Source organism: Podarcis vaucheri (genome assembly GCF_965113315.1).
Source record: "Podarcis vaucheri genome assembly, chromosome: 8".
In the NCBI taxonomy this organism is placed as follows: Eukaryota; Metazoa; Chordata; class Lepidosauria; order Squamata; family Lacertidae; genus Podarcis; species Podarcis vaucheri.
The window spans coordinates 36,607,462-36,629,392 of NC_138766.1; the positions used below are offsets into that span (position 1 = coordinate 36,607,462).

At 42.6% G+C, this 21,931-nt stretch overlaps 2 protein-coding genes across 7 annotated transcripts in view; one reads left to right on the forward strand and one right to left on the reverse strand.

The window, feature by feature from the left end:
• The window catches only part of LOC309539753 (uncharacterized protein), a gene marked incomplete at its 5' end in the record, with an annotated part of 197,503 nt that overhangs the window by 14,788 nt on the left and 160,784 nt on the right, over positions 1 to 21,931 (forward strand). The window lies entirely within an intron of this gene.
• The window catches only part of KCNG2 (potassium voltage-gated channel modifier subfamily G member 2), a 50,408-nt gene continuing 31,976 nt past the window's right edge, over positions 3,500 to 21,931 (reverse strand). For all 6 annotated transcript variants that reach the window (XM_082235002.1, XM_082234998.1, XM_082234999.1 and 3 more), the window contains 2 exons: positions 15,559 to 16,391; positions 3,500 to 5,511 (listed from right to left, as the gene is read on the reverse strand). In XM_082235002.1, coding sequence (XP_082091128.1) covers positions 4,687 to 5,511; positions 15,559 to 16,314 — 1,581 coding nt within the window. In that variant the 5' untranslated portion in view covers positions 16,315 to 16,391 and the 3' untranslated portion in view covers positions 3,500 to 4,686. The remainder of the gene's footprint in view (positions 5,512 to 15,558; positions 16,392 to 21,931) is intronic.

Genomic DNA, 21,931 nt, shown 5'->3' on the forward strand with positions numbered 1-21,931 from the left:
GGCATATCTCCAGTAGTTCTAAGCCTGGTTTAATCTGTTTAATCTTTCTTTGCAGCCCAGAACACTAGAATCCCTTTATAGCCCCTGGCATATTCACTTGATCCTAGGGTCTGAAGTACGGGCCAAACCTGCATCCTATGGTATGCTCTCCAAAAAAGTTTGCAGTCTGAGAAGCCAAGTGGCTCAGCACAACATCTTGAAAAGCGACGTGGCCTGCTGTTTATTTCCCCTCTACATTCAGCAAACAAGTGTGTAGCTTTTAATTCGGCCAACATTTTTTTGGATATAAAACAGGGAAATGACATTTCTTTTATCAAGAGCACTGAATGGAATGGAGACAGTGCTGTTTTGTGCCACTTGCTATTATCAAAGGCTCCCTTTGGCGTAGTACTGTGTGGATTAAAGCGGCAGCTGCTGCTATTATGCAGGAAAAAATAAGTATTTTATAAAATTCCTGCAACAGTGAGAGCCTTGTGGAAGCAGGAAAACACGATGCCCAACATTACCAGAACAAAGGAAAATGGGAAGTTACTCCCTCAGTGTCTAAAAGCAAGGAAAACATAATGATCTGAGCCATTAATTGTAGCCTAACTGAATTTCAAGAAGGGGTTTCATGTTTGCAAATTAAGAAAAGCGACAAGGAACAGTTAGGACTGGAATGGGGAAAGATGTTAAGGTTGGAGGCTGAATTCTTAGTGGTAATCTCATGGATGTCATGTGCCAGGGGTAAAAATGGCTGGAATTGCTGCTTCCACCTTCTTTCTCCCTCCCACAAAAAATTGTTCAGCATGGCAATCAAATAGGGTTGAGAGAAGGCTCCCATTGGTGTTTATTTGCTCTGTATAGGAGAGGCTGAGGGGCGCTAATAGAAACGTCAATCTTTTTTTTGGCACCCTTCAGACAGGCCTTCCTCAGTGACCAGATGAGCCACCAGAGTGCCCAAAATGGAGGTTGGGGCTGGGACTTACTATTAGCATTGAGTTTAACACCAAGTGCAGTGACACTGTTCCCTTTTGCCTATATTGCCAGACTCTGTGTAGGCTGCTGATCACTTAGTACTCTGATTCAGACCCACAGAAAACATCATGTCTGGAGGTATCCTTACTGTTGAACAAGGAGATGAGACCAGCTGGAGCAAGACTCTCATCTTTTATTATTATAGACACCATGGTATTTATTAGAGCCCAATTGCATGGAACAACTTAGGCTGCATATAGGCGCATTTCACAAGATGTTTTCTGTTACAGGGTGAAGTCTGCACCTCTATTGTTTGCCTTTCTGCTACATATACCTGGTTCCAGCTCCAGCACTGATTCTTGTCCCTCCTATACCCTCCATGCTTTGTGCAGTCTTTTGGCTAATTTCCTCCCAACCCAGCTTAAACATCTTTGGTTTGTTTAGAATTAACATATAGCTTTGAACTTTGTGAAGTGGCCCTTAAAGAAAATATACAGGACAAGGGTTGTGCCAAGGACTAAATTGGCCAGAAACTGGTTGCCTCCTTCACAGACAGTTGCAACCTTATGGATGCTGTTTCTCACAACTACAGGATGTATGTAAATACAGCAGCCACACGGGATGAGCTGCTCGCTAGTCTACCTATGTTAGCATTCTGGTTTAGTGGGATTTTAAAAAAACACACCCACCCAAAATTGTGCTAATCTCAAAACTGCAAAAGAAGCACCATATTATTTATAAAACCATACAACAAAGAGAATTCCCTAAAGATTGGCTTTCACCCAGAACTGTCTTACACATTAAATAAAAGCATCTATAGTTCAGGACAAGAAATTGGGAGTTTGGTTTATGCACGATATAGATTGGCTTTCGTAAGTAAAAAAGAAAGCACATTTAGATGGGGGTGCTTCAAGAGAATTTTATTTTCAAATATCTTGGAACAAGTGGTAATGAGAAACAGGAAATATTAATTCAAAGCTATGTTTAAAATGATTATTATTTACTAAGGACAGAAGCATTTTGAAAAACAGTAGCTATTTTGTTAGTAAAAAAAACCCTGAAATCAATAGACTTCCATGGTCCTGAATATGATCTGGAATGTCATTTTTCTCACAACCTTGCTGACCACAAATTAACTCATCTGAAGAGAAGCTGAACATCTGCCTTACTAGTTACTACTTTCCTCCACTAGAAACTTAAAAAAAAAACCAAGGCTGATGATGTTCTTATTTTTTTGCTCAGATCTGAAGCACTTGCTTTTGTAGGGTGATGGGGAGAGGCTCATGGCAACTAAGAAGTGTGCCAAACTGCTGCTTGACTGTAGTAGGAAAATAGCAGAGTGCCGACTCCTGTCGCTACTGCTCACTCTGTGTAGGACAGCCATGAAGAAATTGTTTGCATGCTCCACATGTAACCAAGTCTGTGGTGAGAAAGGAGTGTTCTGTTGATTTTGGGGTTGGGGTATTTGTGTGTGTGTGTATGTGTGTGTGTGTGTGTGTGTGTGTGAGCGAGAGAGAGAGAGAGAGAGATAGATTTCTCAATCCTACTAGAGCATAACTTCTTTCAGAGTTTTTCTTCTACATCATAACAGCAGCTGTTGCATATTGCTGATACAGGAAGCAAAAAGCCTTGTGCTTCTTCTCTGTGCATCTTCACAATGTCGAAAGTTCAGCTTTTTCATATGCTGTCCTCTGCACCATGAGAACTGTGTGCCCTTTTCAGCAGCGGCTCCTCGCTTGTGGAATGCTCTCCCCAGGAAGGCTCACCTGGGACCATCATTACATGTCTTCAGGCACCAGGCAAAAACAATCCTTTATCATTACACCTTTGGCTTTTAATTACCTACAGCTTTTATCTACTTAAAAAAAAAAACAATCAGAAAGGTTTTTAAGATTTCTTTTATTAATTTAATGTAGGCATGTGTTCATTTTTTGCTGAAAATTGTTGCTTTGAGTTGCGTGGCAAGAAAGCTACTAATAAATTTAATAAATAATAGTGATACTGCATCACTTGTCTTTACTGTTCCTATTACATCGGGGATGGGGAACCTTTATTTCCCCGAGGGCTGAGCAGGCAACACCAGGGGTTGGAGCCAAAAATGGGGAGAGCCAGCCCATCCGCTTTCCCTCTTGCATCCCTTGCCCTATCCCTATATTCATATCCACATACCATATTTTTTGCACCATAACACTCACTTTTTTCCTCCTAGAAAGTAAGGGGAAATGTCTGTGCGTGTTATGGAGTGAATGCCTGCGGGTGGCGGGGTGTGTGTTTGCTGCAGTCGTGAGCAGAGGATCCATGGTTCCCCTTCCTTCCCTCCTCCGTAGTTACAAAGCATGGATCCACATGGATCCTCAGGATTTTTGCATTGGGCTACTCCAAACTCACTGTCATATCACATGTCTGTGGCCACAGCATGAACCACAAAAATCATATATCCACTATTTCGTTTAGAATATATTTTTTTCTTGTTTTCCTCCTCTAAAAACTACGTGTGTGTTATGGTCTGGTGCGTGTTATAGAGCGAAAAATACGGTACCTAATCTCTCTCCCCTCCTGCCTCATTCTTCTCTCGTTCTCCCACCAGGTACCCCCCATCCTGGTGGGGCAATTAGGCATTGGAAAAACACACACAAATGGGAGTTTTTGGCATGCCCACTTACCCGGGGGGGGGGGATTATGGGCTGCATCCAAATGCACTACAAACCGCCCCTGCTTTACAATTTGTAGTATCACCTCCCTGTTCTTTTTCCTACCTCCTCCCCTATGTTCACTAACTGTATGTACTGGGGGGGGGGAGCCCCACCCTGCCTTTTAGTTATTCATGGATGATGGGAGGGGACTAATTGTCCTCCAACCAGACACTGACCTTTCTTAGATATGTTTTCTTCAGTTTTGAAAATCTTGGCACCAACGGGCGCCACATCCTGAGAAATGCAATAAGATACCAAACGTTGGAAGTAAACAGCATCATTTTAAAACAATATACATTCAAATCTGAGCAAAAAGGAACATATTGTATATGTCTGCCATCCAAGCTAGGATGCAAAAGCTTACTGTGGTAAATCTGCATGTTTTATTAAATAATGCATAAAGAGCTAAAGCACACGTCAGACCTGTCAGCAGGCAGCCAGAATTGTGGTTATTGATTTTCGTTCTATTGAAGAAAAAATTAAACAGAGAGGTAAACTAGGGGTAGCTTTTGTCAGAAATGGCCCTTTGTCCCCATACTTTCAAATTCACCTTTAACCCTTTCTGTGCAATACTCCATGGCTTTTTACAAAACCATGAAACCACCTGTGGTACAGGGTTTAGGGGAAAAAATGTTCTTGTGCAATCTATCTCTTGCTCCCAGTCCTATGGCACATGTACACTACCCTGAATTTGGGGCGCTTATTTAAAAACATACACACACCTGTTTTAGCAGTGTTATTCCCCCCTATGTGCACAGTGGAAACCTGTCTTTTAAACTGTTGTTCCTTCAAGATCACTCTTGAGTGCTGAAAAGTATCTTGTATTCTAAGGTTGCTGCAGATGAATTGTCTTCAGTATTATTTTAAGAAACAGGATTGGTCACTTAAGCTAATGCTTAAAAGGGCAGTCTTTCTCCAACACTGTGTTTGGCTGAGTACCCTGATATGGGCAGTTCAGGGGCTGTTTCAGATATGAGAAATATCTACTCGCCCTCGTTCCCATGGAGTTCCTACAATACTTCAGTTTCACTTAGAGTCAGCAACTCTTAGTTCCCTGTTCAGTCTCTGCATGAACCACCTCTGCATCAACCTCTTGTGAACATGTGGCATCACCTTCATGGAAACTGTCCTCATTCAGAGTTCTGGTGCTTTCTTCCACATGATGGTACTGTCTGCTAGCAGCTCTCTGCTGTTGCTCTTTAAGCTCGATGTACGAGCGGGAAAAAGTGTGGAATATGGACGTGACAGGGAAAGCCATTAGCAAAATGCCACTCAAGATGCTGCTCAGGGCGACCACCTGCCCAGGAATGCTACGAGGTACCATGTCGCCATAGCCAACAGTTGTCATGGATATGACAGCCCACCAGTAACTGCTGGGGACACTGGTGAATTCATGCTTGGCTCCCATTTCACTCTCCGCCAGGAAAACTAGTGGGGAGAAGAGTGCCATAGCGACACAAAGGAAGAGGACCAGGAGCCCAAATTCCCGCGTGCAACGGCGTACAGTAAGCCCCAGGGTCTGCAGCCCCAGTGAATGCCTGGCCAAGCGCATGACATACAGGATACGGAGGGCTCGCAAGGTGCGGAGGACAAGGCCCACTCTCTCCAAGTACTTGTTTCCACCACCGCTGCCACCGCCACTACCCCCAGGTTTGTCAGTGTTTTTGGTAGAGGCTGTATCTATAATCAAAGAGATGTAGAAAGGCAAGATGGCCAAGATGTCTATAATGTTGAGTGGAGTCTTCAAGAAGGCGCATTTGCTCTCTGCCTGGATGGAGCGCAAGACAAACTCAAAGGAAAACCAAGCCACGCAGACCGTCTCCAGAACAAAGATGTCATGGCACTTCTGGGAACATTCACCCTGTGGAGAAGACAGAGAAGTAAAGAGTCACGTAGCACAGCAGCAACATTTCCAATTCTATTTTATTTTATTGAGTTTCAACGTTTTTAATATATATAATCAAAACATGATGTCATCATTTTTGTCGACGTCCCACCCCTATTTCCCATGGAGTTATTGTTTCTCCCTTCTGCTGCAGCCTATCTTCTATCAAATCATAACCACAATAATATACCGTATTTTTCGCACCATAGGACGCACCGGACAATAGGACGCACCTTGTTTTAGAGGGGGGAGAACAAGAAAAAAAAATCTCCCCCCCCCCTCTGCCCAGCGCCCCTTCAGCAAAGCGGCAGGAGGCGCTGCGCAGAGAGGGGGAGAATTTTCCCCCTCTTGTTTTCCCCCTCTAAAACAAGGTGTCGTTTAAGGTGCGTTCAGGCGGCTACCTTGGAAGCCTGGAGAGCGAGAGGGGTCGGTGTGCACTGACCCCTCTCGCTCTCCAGGCTTCAGGTTCCTTTCGACCTGCTCTTTGGGGCTGGCGGGGGGAAGCCCACCACCAGCCCCAAAGAGCAGGTCAGGGAGCAGCGGAAAGGCGCAGCGGAGAGGCTCCTGCCATAGCCGCGCATCACCTCTCCAGCCGGGAGAGGGTCGCGGGGGGGGGGGCTTCTTTATAGAGGCTCTAGCCGGGAGAGGGTCGCGGGGCTATGGCGTCTTCGCTCCATAGGACGCACACACATTTCCCCTTCATTTTTGAAGGGGGAAAAGTGCGTCCTATAGAGCGAAAAATACGGTAATCAAATTACTTCTGTTACTCATAGCTCAAATCCTGCTCACAAGTATATCGTACTATAGCATTTCTTTAAACAGTCCAATAAAGGCATCCATTCTTCCATAAAACACTCATCATTAGAGTCTGTTAATTTTGCCAGTTCTGCATAGTCCATTATTATTATTATTTATCCATTCTTATTTGGTTGGAACAACTTCTTCCTTCCATTTCTGCGCATATAGAATCCTAGCTAGCAACATTATTTGTTGTCAGTTGCTACATTCACAGAGAAGCCCATGCTATGCCAGTGCATATGCATGTTTTTTGAATGTCATACAAAAGTAATTTCCTGTAGAATTAAAACTGTAATTATCTTGAATATGCAATGACCTTGTCGCTAAAGAGATGCTCCACCTTCTTTATTGCAAGCCCTTATTGCAAGCCCTACATTTTCAGGATTTAGTCTTGGTGGCAATGCTTTATTTTCAGAAAAGTTCTACCTGCCTCCATTGGGGGGGGGGAGCAGGTGACGTTCCAACCCTTAGTGTTGATAAGACCCCTTGCTGAATCCTTACATATCTTTATAGCAGCTATTTCCCCAGATCAAAATCCCACAGATGAGTGTTAAAGCACTGTCAAAGTAGCACACAGAAATAGTGTGTTTCATGTTCAGGCAAGAGACTGAGCGCAGTTCATGCATGAGTCCTGACCCTCTGCAAAAAAGCTGAGAACAACTATCCTGTACTAAAAAGTGCTGCTGTACTAAAGAGTGCTTCTCTAGGAGAACAGAACTCTATTAGTTCTGTTTTACGGAACAATTTCCCCTCCAATATATAAATTAAAACTAATCACTGCTATTTTATTTTATCTCTGGGGCAAAACCTTGCTTGAATGAGTGATTATCAGTTCCTTACTAGAAGACGAACAATGCCCTCGTTTGAAACGCAACAAACAAACTCACCTTCACAGCACTTAAGCACCAATGAAGAATAATAACGATGATTTTTTTCTGTGATTGCTCTTCCACTTCCAAATATACCTGCAATTCACTGTGAGCTTTTTTGCTATTAACTTCCCTAGGAGTGTTAATCACCTCCAGAAAGTAAATAGATTGTATGACAGATACAGTTTATTAGGATGATAAGCATGAGTTGTTTTCACTTACAAATTTCACATAATATATTGTTATTCTGCCTCAGGTGAAGAGAGATGCATGTATTTTAAGAATATAAAATGAGCTCTGCTGGATTGGATGAAATACCTACTTTCATGCTACTTTCACTGCAACTGATCATGGGAAGCACATCAGCAGGGCATAAGGCCAATAGCAGTTTCAACTCATGGTACCCAGCAATTGGTATTCAGAGGTATACTACCTTGGATGCTGGAGGTTGTACAACCATCATGAGTAGAAGCCACTAATAGTCTTATCCTCCACAAACAGGGATATCAGACTGAACTGCAGAGTTAATACTTTCTTGTATCCCTACACTAAAGCTCTCTACCCTGTGGGTGAGCTAAGATGCTGGGGGAGGGCATTACTGGCTGTGCCCAGGGTATGGTGTCTTTGTATGAAGCTGTGGTGTGACCAACTCCTGAAAAACATGCTCTGAACTTGATAGGTATTTAACAACTACAGCCAGGTCACAAGCGAGGACAAGGTAGTTGGGAGGGTCATGGAGCCACAGCAGCAGGCATTCCTGGAGGAAACTGATTTGTCTCCAAGATGGTCCAATGCATGTGGCTTTTGAGGCCTTTTTTGATGGCCCTTGGCAACATCTGATGCCCCCTCAGCCCTCATGCTGCCTTTGCAAAGCAGGGGTAAGTGAGGTGCTGGGCTTTGTGAAGGAGGCATGAGGGCTCTGACAGGTCCTACAGTCCTTCCTTCCCAAAGCCTATTTAGCACATTCCCAGTTTTGGGAAGGACACAGGATCACTCTAGGACCCTGCCAGAGCCTTGCACCTCCTTCCCAAAGCCCAGCACCTCACTAACCAGCTTTGTAAGCTGAGGGCTGGGGAAGGTGTCACATTTTCGCCTCCCTCCTGCTGCACAACAAAGCAGTGTGCAGCCCATGACTTCCCGTAGCAGAGTATTATTGCGGCCCACTTAGAGGTTGGACCATCCTGATCTAGACCCATCCCAATCTGGGTTCAGACTTAGGTTTGGGACTGAATTGGTCTTGGTTGCCCTGATGAAAGGCCTTTATCAGGAGAGGCCCAGGAGGAGTACAGCTCTGTTGCTCTTAGTTCTCTCATCAGCTGTTGATATCATTGACCACAGTGTCCTCCTGTGGGAGATGGGTCATGTTCCTACAGTGGTTCTGGACTTATTTCCAAGGATGGTTCCAGAAGACAGCATTTAGTGTCAGGTGGTTGAAGTCTTTGCCCCCAAAAGTCACCACGTGGGGGCAATGGCACCACATATGAATGTACAGATAATACTGGATACAAATAATAATACTAATGCACCCATACCATGGGAGACCTGATATCAAAGGAAATAGTAACCAGTGTATGTTTTGTTTAGCAAGATACTAAAGCCATTTCAATTACCACATGGCCAGGTATCTCTGAATTAACTTGATGTGCTTAGTAGTTGCCAGCAATGTTATTATGTTATTTTTGGGAGCACAGAAGAACAAACTTGACACATATTGCACATAGCTATGTCACAAATATGTCAGCATAAAGGTTTATAACATGCAGCTGTGCCTGCATCGTGGTTATGTGCCAAATATCAAGCTCCAAATAAAGTATTAGATTTTACTTACAGAAAAGGTCTTTGAATAACCAAAGTTTGTTTATTTCTATCAGTATAAGAGCTGAAAGTTCTCTATTACCATCCATTTCTCCCAACATCTTTTACTTACAGAGAAGAGGAAAGAATTTGTTCAACTACTGAAAAATATATGGACCCGCAACCACCTGTATCGTATCCTAATTTCAGTTTCATTTCAGGTCAGGTCAGTTGAGGACATATAATAAAATTTCAAAGAAGGGTGGAATTCTTCCCTGCTGAATTAAAGTACAGTGGTACCTCCAGTTATGAATTTAATTCGTTCCGGAGGTCCGTTCTTAAGCTGAAACCACATGAGGTGCGCTTTCGCTAATGGTGCCTCCCACTGCTGCCGGTGCGTGGCTTCAGCTCGCATCCTGGGGCAAAGTTCGCAACCGGGAGCATCTACTTCTGGGTTAGTGGAGCTTGTAACCCAAAGCGTTTGCAAGGAGGACAGTACGTAACATGAGGTTCCACTGTATATTTTGTGGAGCTTGGATTTGGAAACCAAATATCCACTTGCCTTACATTCATACTACATTTTATACAAAAGAATTGTGACCTCCTGACTTGGTCGGCCTGAATCTATTTTAAAGCCAGAACTTTCCAAGTGCTTACTCTGAACATTTTACAGGATGCTGGAGTTTGTGTTAATACACAATATTTGATATCTGATATAACAAACATTTGCTTTAAATTGGAGACTCCTAAACTAGACTCTTGCTGCAGAGGGTTCTGCAAAGGTTAGTGATATTCAGACATCCCCGGAGGCCAACAAAATATATAACAGGAGAGGGATGAAGGGCTAATTACCCGAGGGAGCCCTTACAAAATATAATAAATAGGCAGCTCCAAACTGAGTTCCAGCTCCTCACTGCCTCAATATAGTATAGCTCTAGTACTCTTGAGATGTCAAACTCATGGACAATGAATGCACCTGGGAGGGTTTTGAGGAGATCCCCTAACCTGTATATGTTCAGAAGAAAGCATGAATGGAGGTGCCTGGTGGTTTTTTTTATCATTCTTCCTTATGAGAAGATCTGTGGCAGGCATAGCACTTTCTCCATAACGGTGAGATATGTGTACAAATACCACAGAAGTGAATGGGCGCATGCACATGAAAATGGGCAAAATATAATGAGCAGGGGAAATCTACTCAGATTTCACAAGTCAACACGTGTGTGCATAGTCATAACATCTGAAAAATATGCCAGAGCTCTACTGTATATAGGCGTTCTTATATAATGAAAGGACTTGTCAGAGAACACCTCCACATTTTTTTTGCCTTTGCTTTCTCCCAACAACTATGTTTAATCCTACTCAGAATGTTTTAAGCCACTTGATATTTTTTCCATTTAAACAGCAACACAAGAGCCAATAATATAATGACTGGATACAGCAGTAAAAAAAAATCCCCTTAATCCGTTCAGAGTAAAACGCCTGGTCTTCAATAAAGGTGATACTGAGAGCTGAACAGAGCTCATATACATACTAAAAGTCACCAGTTAAATCCCAAAATATGAAGTTTTCTGATTTCTTTCACAGTAAGTAGAACTGCAGCTGATATAGGAACAAAGAAGATTTTGCTGTGGAGTCTTGTCACCACTCCTCTTTCTCCCTCAAACTAATTGCAGCAATTCTATGATTCTGTGGTCAGCCTGCATAGGTCTCCGCATCAGAAGATGAAAATCTGCTCCTGATAACAGACACAAGGAGGGACAGAATCACTGTGATTTGCCACTATTTGTGCTCCACTTTTTTGGGGGGGTATGAAACCAGGCACCTTACCAAGAAGTACTAGCCTTTTGTGAGATTCAGGTCGCTCAATAGCACTATGCAGGCATTCCTGATGGTAAGGAGAGCAAGGGCGCATGGGCCATCCCATCCCCAACATCCCCACACATGGCGGCAGCACCTGCTCCAGCACACACGCATGGGGAATTGAGAAAAGAACCAGCCCACATGACCCTGCTCCTCCTACACAGTTGCTCTTTTTGTAACCATTGTCCCTTCCACTGTCCCTTCTTCATTATATGGTGTGGTTTTTTTAATTGGCAGGCTTTTACAACTGCACAGGAATTCTAGGCAACTGCAATATTTGTCTGCTAGTGTAAGTTCAGAACATGGCAGTCCCACAATCTCAAAATCTTTCCGTCTCTTCTCAAGCCATAATGACCCGTCTCCAACTCCATTTTTCCCCCAGTCAAAGAAAGATGTATAGGTATATACATCGTTTTCACAATTCATGTTTAAAAATTATACTGTGCCATTTTGTATATATGATGAGAAGCATGCAAAAGGAGGAACTCATCGCCACACTAAGGTGACCCTTCTGTCAGGGCAAATGTTTTGGCTTGCCTGTCAAAACAATCTCCCACCTCCTCTCCGTGTGTGTCATTCTGACGGTTCTCCCAACACTCCTAGAGTTGATTTTGGGAAGCACATGGGGGAGGAGAGGCGGGGAAAGCCCTGTTGAGCAAGCAGGAGTCCTTGGGCGTGGGTTCTGCCCGACAGGACTCATTAGTTGAATCCTGCTCAAAGATTATATCTGGCCCTGTGAAACTGTGACAAGTGTTGAAGTGGGCACATAATTATGTTCATATTTAAAGGCTTGGACTGAGAAGGAGAATTAGAAAATTGAAGTGAACGCAAGATAGAACTACTGTGAGCATGGTCAACAAACCCATATCAGAAAAACATTTGCTCTCATGGACTTTAGTTCTGTACAGTAAAACCAGTGAAGTGTCCATTTTGCTTTACGCTGATTACCTAGTCCTGCTCTCTTTCAACAAAACTGGACTCAGAAGGAGTCAAATTTGGCCAACTGTATAAAAAAGAACACCTAAAAGTTAAATATGCCAAAACTAAGGTTGCCCTATTCGGTAGGAGGGTTACCGAGTCCAAGTGGACATTAGATGGTCATACACTCGAGCAAGTACATAGATTTAAATACCTAGGATTACTTATTGACGAAAAGATTTCAAGGAAACCCTATCTGGATGCAAATAAGCTATTATCTGTCCCCTCCACTGGACAGCTATACAGGTTCTTCCACTTGAGGGCAGAGAATTTATGGTAATCAATCCAGCCATCAAGATCTACGTGTCAAAGATCATCGCACAAATGCTTTGTGGGGCTGAGATGTGGGGAAGCGGTATCAATCAGTAAAACCACACTCCTGCAATATCTCTCCTGTTAAAATCAAGTTTCCAGTTTCAAGATGGCAAAGTGCCCTGGATATTTGTGGTACCCTCTGTAGTTTAATTTGTATCCAGGAGTGTTTGCTGAAGCCAGAAGGATGAGGCTCTAAGCCATGCTTCCTGCCAATGAACTAGAAGCCTAACACTTCCTCTTAGATACAGTCTGTTTCAAGTGAGTCATCTGGCTCATGAGTGACCTACTGCATGAAACTAAGCAGCAACCAATCATTTTGACTGAAAACATACAACTGGAGCGAGCTTTGGCTTTGGTTCGCTCTTCTGTGCCAATACTGGCAAAGGCATTCCCTCCACCCAGCTCTTCTGTTAGTCCCAGCACTACCATTGAAAGGACACAAATTGACAGGAGCTTTCTCAACAAAGGTTATGAAGCAACCACTTGCCTACAATGTTAGGCTGTCATTTTCTTTGCAAGGCTGGTTTGACAGAGCTGCTTCCACACTGTGGCAACTGCTTAAATCCATATTAGCCTTGGTGCAGTATTCTCACAAGTCTTCTATGTCCCAGCTATTAGTTGTGGTAAAGGGTACTTTAGCACTTCCTATTATTTTTGTAGGTATGGTCTACCAAAGCAGATGAAGATGGTAGGGATGCACAAATATGCCAACTTCAGTTTCTCATTTTTTGAACCCTAGATTCAATTCTTCACATTTCCACATCAGTCTGAGATCTTTTTAAAGTCCTCATGAAACTTAACCAGTATTTGCATGAGAATTTATCCCAACATACACTTTTGTATGCAATTTCCCCTAAAATAATGCCTTTTTGCATGTTATTTTCACTAATATATACATTCTTATGGACACTTCACCCCAGTATATGCAGTTCTGTATACATTGCGTGGCTAGAGAACTGCATTAGAGAGCCAAGTCCAGGTTTACTTAGTTAAAGGCAGTTCCACATATTCTTATGACTTACCAGGGCACAGATTTCTGACTTCTTGGATCCTAAAATTATAGCCTAAACTGATTCACTTAGTTACAGTGGATTATATATCAAAATGATATATAAACAACAGAAACCATTTTAGTAAAATTGCCAGTTGGATGTGAAACAAGGTATGTGCTTGTTTTATGAAGCAAAGCTTCTAGTTCCCAATTCTTAAAACAGAGTACTTGTTTTCATATGCATCGCCTACCATGGCTGCTGCACAAAACAGGAAAACAAAAAGTGTAATAAAGTATGTGTAATATAATGCAATAAATAAATAAATCCGACAGTATCAAGTTATAATGAGTTATAATGGTTAATACCTACAAATCTTCCTCCTCTAACATAGTGTCCAATTCAAGACTACTGAACCACATATTCCTATTAAAATTTCATTAATTGCAACAGTTTTTCACTTGTAAGTTGAGAAAAGAATCTAGCAGCAAGGCTCCTTTGAACAGATGTTACTTAAACAGCATTGTTCCCATTATAATAAACGTTGATATGGGCACACAGTACCTTTCTCTGCATAAGTAATAGGCCAGCTAGGCAGCTTCTTCTTTCTTTCCTTTTTGGCCTTAATTTGGGAGAGGAATTTGGCCTTAATTTGGGAGAGGAATTGGTGAACATTAAATGCAAAGTTTCTTTTGTTAACCAAATTTCTTCTTTCTCCCCACTATTCAGAACCATATGCAGAGGTTGGTATTTCTTGAAAAGCAACAGGTAATCAAAGATAATAAAAAAGTAAAAAAAGATATCAGAACTTGCATATTGAAAAGATGTACTGGACTAGTAAAAAAAACAACCACCAGGCAGACAAATAAATACATTTAATTGCTTGTCAGCTGTGTAAAACAGTGGTCAGAAGACAGTTAAAAGCAAGCCATTATTATTAATCAAGTGAAGCAGGCAGGAGGTTGCTTAGTTGGTTAAAAGTATTAAGATGTGCCTATCTCTTCTATTAGTTTCCCAGAACCACCTTAAGTATTAGATGGCTTCCAGGGGTCTAAAAAGCAAAGGAGTCTTGCCCCCACTTTCACAGGACAACAAGCCAATGGTTGCTGCTGGATCTGCAGTTACATGAGATTCTGCCACCAGCTGCCCCTTTACAGCAGAATCAGACCCCTGAAAATCAAACCTTTGTAGTAGGGCAGCAACAGGTTAGGATTTTGATATATGTGGTAAAATGATGTTCCATTTTATGCTTTGCCCTGGCATATCAATAAGCAGTTTATCACTGCTCTAATTAATTAACTATTTGCCCTTTGTTGCTTGTCACCATCAGTTACAATAATATGCTGCTTCAAGGATATTACATTTTTATACCAGCTTATTATCATAGACAATTTGTTTTATCCTGAAATTACTTTTTGAAACTTTGTCAGCAGTCACTGCCCGAGGACATAATCACCTCTGGAGTGCTTCAGGCTGTATGTGTGGGATAAATCAGCCTCATATAACCAACATGATTAACACTGATTAATGAATGAAGGGGTTAAGCACCATAGAGCAAGCTGTCCTGCTAGGCTTAGCCAGGTCACATCCGCTCACATTGAGAGAAAGGGCTACCAAACTCTTTGTTCTCCCACTTTCCACCATCCTTCTGCCCTGTGAACCTTACCAGTAAGGAGGTCTAAGCAGAATGCTCCAAGCTTAGACCACTTGGAGCAAGCCATCTTTGTGCTTCTATACAAATAATTTAGAAACTCCTACCATTCTGGAACCTAAGTTATACTGCCTGTCTTTTCTTGCTGCTGTATAGGAAAGCCTATGAAATCTGAACTTTGAAGAGTTTGTAAGTAAACCGTTTTAAACTTACCAAATGTGTGGTCTTTTTTGTGCTGAGGGAAGAGGCAAACTTTGTAAGCAATTTAGAAGGGGATATTTTAAGGGTCTAACAGCATATTAAATCTTGTAAGGTTTTAAGTAAGAATTCTGAAAACTTGTCAGAATTTTGTACACATGCAAGTATTCAGTCTCCACTGATTCTAGAATGAACTGTTGTGTGTATGCAGTCTGAGTAGACACACATTGGATCAAGGAGCAAGTCTCGGTCAACTCTGCTTACATAGATGGGATTTCAATTTCTCAAAGCTCTTTCTGTCACTAGAAGAGAACTGTTTGATCCAACCAAAGGTTGCAATACAACAGCAGCAGCTAGGCAACAGAACTTTGGGAGACATCTGCTCAAACTAATTTTTGAAATTTAGTATCTACATAATAATGTACTAGGTTTCATCTACAGAAAACAGAAACTGATGCACCAAACATGGACTTATCGGGATGTATGCTGGGGACGAGGTGGAAACTTCACCAGCACTTTATGTTATTTTCAGCATCATTACTTTTTATAAAATGCATTTCTGTTCACTTACCCGGTCTTCTTCTTCTCTGAGATCTGGCATGGTGCTAATACAGAGACTAACTGCAGTGATGGCAACAAAGGAAACGGATATGCAAGCAAAGATCTTTCCAGGGATCCCCGAGTGAGGATTTTCCACCATATCCCTGAGCTTTCTCATGCAGAACTGCAAACGGCTGCTGTCCTCGAAGGCACATTGTGGCTCTTCACTAGCTAGCATTTCCTCTTCAAACAGGGCAGCCTCTGCTATCTCTTCCTCTTTTTGTCGCAGCCTTTTTTTACAGCACCACTCCAGGTGTTCCTCTTCTATCCCCCAGTAAACCAGCTCGTCTTGGAAAGAGAGGGCGCACATTTCTCTCAGGAGCCTGAGCTTCCCAGCCGTCACAAAAGTCATGATGGTCCTGAAGGCACACGGGTTGCGGTCAAAGAAAAACTCGTTGCAATTGACATCATAGTCATCACAGATATCCATGATCTCTTCGTAGTTGTTACACGATTTTAACTTCCCAAGCCTGGTCAAGGGGCAATTCTCTAATGTGGTCCATGGGATTCTGTATTTGATGCCACCTACATTGATGATCACATACGCAGTCCGGTCCTCTCGGTGGGCAAAGCAACACAAGTCTTCCCCAGGACGCAGAAGGGTGGCCTTTTTGTAGAAGAATCCTTTCTTTGCCTGCACTTCGCAAAGTGTCTCCAAGTTGTTGTAAGAATATGAGGTGAATTCGGGATCTGTGGGCCCAGGGAGCAATGCCATTTCCTGATACATTTGTTACGTTCATGGGGGTGCCTAGCCTATTCAAAGAAATGGTAGTTTCTTGACTGGTGGGGACACAAAAGGCCAGTCTAAAAATAAAGCAAGAGTGGCAGAGTTAGCATTTTTATATGACAAAACAAATCTCATCTGCATTTCTTAAAACTTTGAGCACCTCTGCTGGGATCATTCTAACTTCCTATTGCCCTTAGAGAAAAGGAAAACAGGATACAATAGACACACTGGACAAACATCTTGGGTTCAAATAGACCACAACTTTATTGATTACAAATGTAAGTAGGCTTTGACATAGGCAGTGGGTATGTACAGTGGGACCTCGGGTTACAACACCTTGGGTTACAAACACTTTGGGTTACAGACTCCACTAACCCAGAAGTAGTACCTCAGGTTAAGAACTTTACCTCAGAATAAGAACAGAAATCTCACGCTGGCAGCGGGAGGCCCCATTAGATAAAATGGTACCTCAGGTTAAGAATGGTTTCAGGTTAAGTTCATAACCAGAGGTACCACTATATCCTGAATCGTTCAGCCCGACTGCTGGTTTAATATTTTGCAGGGTCTGTCCTGGGTTAAGAATCGCTATGTGGCATACATCCAATACGGGTGATCCCTCTAAGACCGTCATTCAGCTGGGGGGTGTGTGTTTCCATGGCCCATTGGCCTCCTTTGGACATCTGGAGAGTACCTGCACCTGGACCCCTTTAATGGGTTAACCCCAATTACCTGAAGCAGGAGTGGGTGGGCTCCCCCCCCCCCAGATTAAGGCTCCAGACCAAGGATATCCGCCATGAGGTAGGCAAAACTGCCTGACAGGCCCAATTTGTCTGTAGACAAATTTCTCCCTGGTTCTGAATATGCAACCAACTATTTCCATAGCAAGGTCTTATGAAGGACCTGCCCTCTCACCTTCAGGCAGGACCATATGCTACATAGGATGGGAGGGTAGGGAATCCAGGTCCAACTGAGCTGGTGAGTCTGGGTGATGCTTCTTTATATGCCTCATGAGCAGACCCAAGTGAACACTAGGGGCTGAAGTCTTCACTCAGGTCCACAATGAAAGCCATGCCCCGTTACTTGCCCATGATAGCTCCATTTAAATACATGCCCCAGCAACCCACATGGCCAGAGGAGAAGGGAGTCTTGTGCCCCCCCCCAAGGCCGTGTGGGACCAAAAGTCTGTCCCTGGCTCGGACTGCGATCATCCTGGGTTGCAGTCACCACTCACCATCAGTAAGTGGTCCTTAAAGCTCATCTACAATGACAAAAGGTACTCTAACCATCCATTAACTAGTGAGATATACTGATGTAAGTTTGTGGAATGTGATTTATTATATAGTGGTACCTCGGGTTACATACGCTTCAGGTTACAGACTCCGCTAACCCGGAAATAGTACCTCGGGTTAAGAACTTTGCTTCAGGATGAGAACAGAAATCGTGCTCCGGTGGCGCGGCAGCAGCAGCAGGAGGCCCCATTAGCTAAAGTGGTGCTTCAGGTTAAGAACAGTTTCAGGTTAAGAACAGACCTCCGGAACGAATTAAGTACTTAACCCGAGGTACCAATGTATTGTGTATTCTTTACTTTAAAAGTATTATTTGTACATGTACTAAAAATATTTTAAGCATTTAAAGTAATTTAATCAAACCATCTAAACAATAATGTTTACCTAAACTTGCTTAAACCACACAAGACGAAATAATGTTTAGTCACTGTGACAACATAAATGTATTAATGAAGAGACAAAAAGCTGCCCTAGACCAATTAAGCCACACAATGCAGAGCACAAGTGGAGTGGAAACAGCAAGTGTCATAACTGCAAAGTGCATGAAGAACAAACAAGTCCAGACAACTTACATTAGGAAAGGGCACTGTCAACACAATTGCATGCTTCGTCTAAGATAAAATATTCAGAGCTAAATATGTGGGTGCCATCTTTCCAATGTATTCCTTGCATTGTATCTCAAGAGTTGAGAAGACCAGAACATGATTTCTTTTTTTCCATTTCAGCATACTTAGAACAAGTGTTCATGTATCTAAACACCTAAAAGAATATGGTAAACAATCTTGTTTTGGCATGAATACTGATGTGTGTATATTTTACTTTACAGGTATGTCTGGCTTGCTACTTCCATTCCACAAACAGTGACAATTATAGTCTTTCATTTGTGTATATAAACTTAATGACAAAAATGCATTGGATCTACAGCTGTTTTACATCTTCACTCGACAACCTCAGGCACTTGATAATTTAATTCCCAATATTTTAAAAACACAGGCATGGAGGAAACACTAAAAAGTTGCTGAAGCACTTGTTGCTGTTATGAATGGAATGTTTCCTGCTGCCAAATATGACTCAAAATATAAAGGTGGGAAGCAAAATTACATCCACTGACCTATGGCCCCAACCTATATTCTCAAGGCAGGGGTAGCCAAGGTAAAGTCCTCCAGATGTTAGCTTACAACTCCCATAATCTCTGACTAATGTAGCCAGTGGTCAGGGAAGATGGAAGTTGCAGTTCAAGTCCATCTGGAGGGTACCACATTGGTTCTAAAATACAGGAACTGCTATTTGCCTTTAGCCAGGGATAGCCAGAGAAGATGGGGACTCTCATGGAACTCTGGCCCTTTTTCTTCCTACCAAACAAGTTTCAGTCTTGGAGTACCTATATCTGAAAAAAATAAAATAATAATCCATTGCATTGCTAACAGATAATTGACCAGTTAAACCACAGAGCCTAGGACTTGCTGATCAGAAGGTCGGCGGTTCGAATCCCCATGACGGGGTGAGCTCCCGTTGCTTGGTCCCTGCTCCTGCCAACCTAGCAGTTCGAAAGCACGTCAAAGTACAAGTAGATAAATAGGTACTGCTCCGGCAGGAAGGTAAATGGCATTTCCGTGCGCTGCTCTAGTTTGCCAGAAGTGGCTTAGTCATGCTGGCCACATGACCTGGAAGTTGTACGCCGGCTCCCTCGACCAATAAAGCGAGATGAGCGCCGCAACCCCAGAGTCGGTCACGACTGGACCTAATGGTCAGGGGTCCCTTTACCTTTACCTAACATGTTGATTGTACCTTGAAGTTAACTTCTTCATGTTACTTCCCCTTAATCTAGATCAAAAGGAGCATCCAAACAGTTCAGTTGGGCTCAGAGGAACTTTGCAATATGAATACTAATGCAGCGCTATATCAGCCACATATATGGAAGCCTGCATCCACATACAAATCTCTTTTGGTAGATCAAGGCAAATGTCTGTGAATAAGAGCCATTCTACTCTTAATATGACACTAACCTAAAACAAGCTTGAAAGTAGATACATCAATTGCAGGTTAACATAAAAATACAATTCTTTCTCTAACATCAGAATATATTATACTGTAAGCCTGTTCAAGCTTATGAGCAAGAGTCCCATGGAAGAGAATGCATTTCAAAACACAGTTTATTTTGTTGTGATTTAAAGCCACAAACATGAAACATACATAAAAACCAGAATGTGAGGAGTTCTCTCCAGAGAAATAGGAGAGTTCATTCGGAGTATATGGTAGCCTGCAGTGATTAGTGTCATATAACAGCATCAGCTAGGAAACATTATTACTCACAATAAGCAATTTCTATATCACACTGTCATAACATTGATTGAGTCATGCCCTAGCACTAGCGAAACATCACAGAAGCTACCGTACTTTTCCATCTATAAGACAATTTTTTTTACCTTAAAACAACACTTAAAAATTGGGGTAGTCTTAAACATGGGTAGTGCAGAGGGAAATGATTTCTGTCTTGAGTAGTAGATTGTCACTGGTGTTATTGCTGCGACAATGTCTGTTTGTGATTGGGCGCTGCTGCAACAATGTCCGCTTGTGATTAGGTGTTGCTGCGACAATGTCCGCTTGTGATTGGGCGCTGCTGTGACAATGGCTGCTGGTGACTGGGCTCTGCTGCGGCAATTGGGCGTGGGACTGGTGGCTGCTGGTGTCGATCGGAAATATGATAGGTTTCTACATTGCGTTCGATTGCAAGCGTTTGGAATTTGGGTGAGCTTTTTTCCGGCATTTCTCCCATTCTGGATAATCTCCTCCCATTTTCTTAATATTGAGTCCCAAAAATTAGGGGGTGTCTTATCCATGGGGATGTCCTATAGACAGAAAAGTACGGTGATTTGAGGACAAACCTTGGGTAGTACTGAAATTGCATCACTAACCTAAAATGCAAAAGCTTCCAGGTGTATCATATAGGATGCTGCAAATGAAATGGATTACAAGTAGAGATACCTGTACTAATAACATGCCCAGATCTATGCTAGCAGGACTTATTTTATTTTCTGGCACTGCTCCCCAAGATACAGTTGCATCATGGCACCAAATACTACCATACAATAATTCTATCACGCATCACATACAAGAAAAATAACTTTAGAGGTATTCCTACAGCAAACCTCAATCTAGTAATCTGAGCATTAGGGCATTAAATTATTTTATTATGGGTTAGAGCAAGTCTCCGCTTTTTGACCTCTCAGGGAAAACCTTAGAAGAAGAAGAAGAGTTTGGATTTGATATCCCGCCTTTCACTCCCCTTCAGGAGTCTCAAAGCGGCTAACATTCTCCTTTCCCTTCCTCCCCCACAACAAACACTCTGTGAGGTGAGTGGGGCTGAGAGACTTCAGAGAAGCGTGACTGGCCCAAGGTCACCCAGCAGCTGCATGTGGAGGAGCGGAGACACGAACCCGGTTTCCAACTCACTTACTGCGTAGTGAGTTGGTCATCTGTACTGGGCCAATACAATTGGGCCATATTAACAACATGGAAAGCCCAGGACTGGTTGACACTTGACGACTGACAGCTGTGATCTCAGTGTGTCTGAGATACAGACCAGGGTTGCCATCTTTTTAACAACCATCTTCTACCTTTTACTGTATAGTGTGGCATACACAAATTAAGCAGGTGAAGCTTTTCCATTAAGTTTATCAATATGCCTCACAAAAAGCCTCACTTGCTTCATTTGTTAGAAGCGCAATGTCACAGCCTCTGAGAAGTCACCAACCATAGTAAACATCTCCACATGCTCACCCACTAAACAACTGCCTGAGAGTGAGTCTTGTAGGCATAAACTACTTCGAAGAAGATGCCACATTAGAAAAATGTGAAGAAGAGGAGGAGGAAAGGAAAGTCTGTGAATGTGCGTTTGTAGAGTGGTTTTACAGCAGTCATTCAAAGAGCTTTGCGCCACTGCTATGCCCAGTATAATCCCTTTCCAAAAGGCCACATTTCAACTGCCCTGCAACAGTTGCTGGAGTTGGAACCAGAGGCTAATTAATAATTTGTGGTTGTAACAAGTGAGAAGAGGTCACGGCTGTGTTTCTGCAGACCTCCACAGGCCAAAGGCCAAAACAACATGCTTCAGGCAGACATAGCTAGGCAAATACCTCATTGTTGCAAATGGCGGTAGAACTTCATTCTAGCAACATCAGGGCATAAGTCAGAAGCATGTCATATTCTCCAGGGACCCTTGAAATAGGAAGGTTACCTTGTAACTGATGAGTTTAGAAACAAATCTTCTGGTTCAAGGAATAATCAGGGTCTTTCACAAAACACAAGCTGATTATTCACATTTCACCTAT